We start from the raw sequence: 1,532 nt of genomic DNA, 5'->3' as shown, positions 1-1,532 counted from the left end.
GCAGTTTTGTTTTTTTTTTTTTTTTTTTCTCATGCATTTTTCATGTGAAATGATATTATTTACCCTCATTGAACGAAAATAAAGTGTAATACTAATAGGGCAAAAAAAAAAAAAAAAAAGGGCTGCAATTTTTTTGACACCCCCAATAAGAGAATCCCTTTTCCATGAAAGAATACCAAAACAAAAAGAGGCTGTTAACTTACCATAGTGTCTCAGGTAAATAAGATTAGACCTAATTTGATAGGCTTTGAGAAGCTGAACATGAATTCAAATAAGGTGTGACTGCTTATTGAAATAAAGTTTACCCCATAAAGTACAAGAAAAGGAATGAGTTCTAATGCAAGTTTAATCATCAGACTCATCTTTTACAATGTTTTCATCAAAAGATTCCACAATTCAGAGCAAATACTATTTAACTCTTTTTTCGCATATCCATTTAAGCTGATCATCGTCCAATTGATCTATAATGCCCTGTCTAATTGGATCTAAATGATGAAATTTAATGCAAAAATATCTTAGAAAGACAAATAGCACGAAGGAAAATAGCACAATTATGCCTACAGAAAAGCCAGTCCTTTCCAAATTCCAAGTGTAACCAAGTCATCCAAACATGCATCAAAATTATCTCTGCTTAGCTTAAGAGAGCTAGCAGAGTTTTTGAATTGCTTATTCTCTTTCTCCTTTTTTTAACAGCATATCAATCTGCATTTATCATTGACATGGTAGAGGAGTAAAGAAAATAAATAAAAGCAACTTCAACTACCATGAAAGAACATCCAATATCAATTATCTGAACCTTAGCACACTGAATGAGCACAATACCCTTGACCAAGCCCATCCCCACGCTGCCAAAAAAAAAATGAGGAAAAGGAATGGTAAATCTATTTTACTTTTTCTTCCCAGCTTTTCCTTCCTTTCTCCGTACAATCTCATCTGCATATCTCACACCCTTCCCTTTATATGGTTCTGGAGGTCTCCATTTCCGAATAGTAGCGCTAAACTGACCAATAGCACTCTTGTCATATCCACTAACAGCAATTCTGGTGTTTTCTTCCACCTTCACTTTTATTCCTTCAGGTATTGCCATCCTTACAGGGTGGGAAAACCCAAGATTTAAGACCAAGTCACTGCCTTCTACCGTTGCACGATATCCAACTCCAACCAATTGAAGTCTCTTCTCAAAACCTTTCGACACGCCAACCACCATGTTGTCAGTTAGAGTCCTACACAGAGTTAAAACCATCAAAGAAAGATAAAACAAGTTTTAGAGTCGGTAAATATAGATGTCGTTTTTCTTCCTCTTTTCTATAAATTGGCATTGTGAGATCAAGGATGACACATCTCAAACTCTATTCTTGTTTTTAGATTATAATTGACTTCTGAAATCTTGATATTGGCAAGTCAAGTGCAGGGAAACTCCCCATATGCATCCATCCAACACGATAAATATATAGATAAAACAGAACTTATTCAGTCATTTGATTGCCATACAAAATGTTACCTTTTTTCTTCTTTTTTTTTTGGGGGGGGGG

General features: G+C 35.0%; 1 protein-coding gene across 1 annotated transcript in view; it reads right to left on the bottom strand.

Moving 5' to 3' along the window:
• Positions 1-735: 735 nt before the first annotated feature.
• LOC122084855 (50S ribosomal protein L6, chloroplastic) overlaps positions 736-1,532 on the bottom strand; it is a 5,815-nt gene continuing 5,018 nt past the window's right edge. Inside the window, exon 3 of the mRNA XM_042653280.1 lies at positions 736-1,223. Within this exon, the coding sequence (XP_042509214.1) occupies positions 887-1,223 (337 nt within the window). The 3' untranslated portion in view covers positions 736-886. The remainder of the gene's footprint in view (positions 1,224-1,532) is intronic.

This window comes from Macadamia integrifolia, chromosome 1, assembly GCF_013358625.1.
Source record: "Macadamia integrifolia cultivar HAES 741 chromosome 1, SCU_Mint_v3, whole genome shotgun sequence".
Classification (NCBI taxonomy): Eukaryota; Viridiplantae; Streptophyta; class Magnoliopsida; order Proteales; family Proteaceae; genus Macadamia; species Macadamia integrifolia.
The sequence above is the reverse complement of the archived record's forward strand: the minus strand, read 5'-3'. Positions and strand labels throughout refer to the sequence as shown.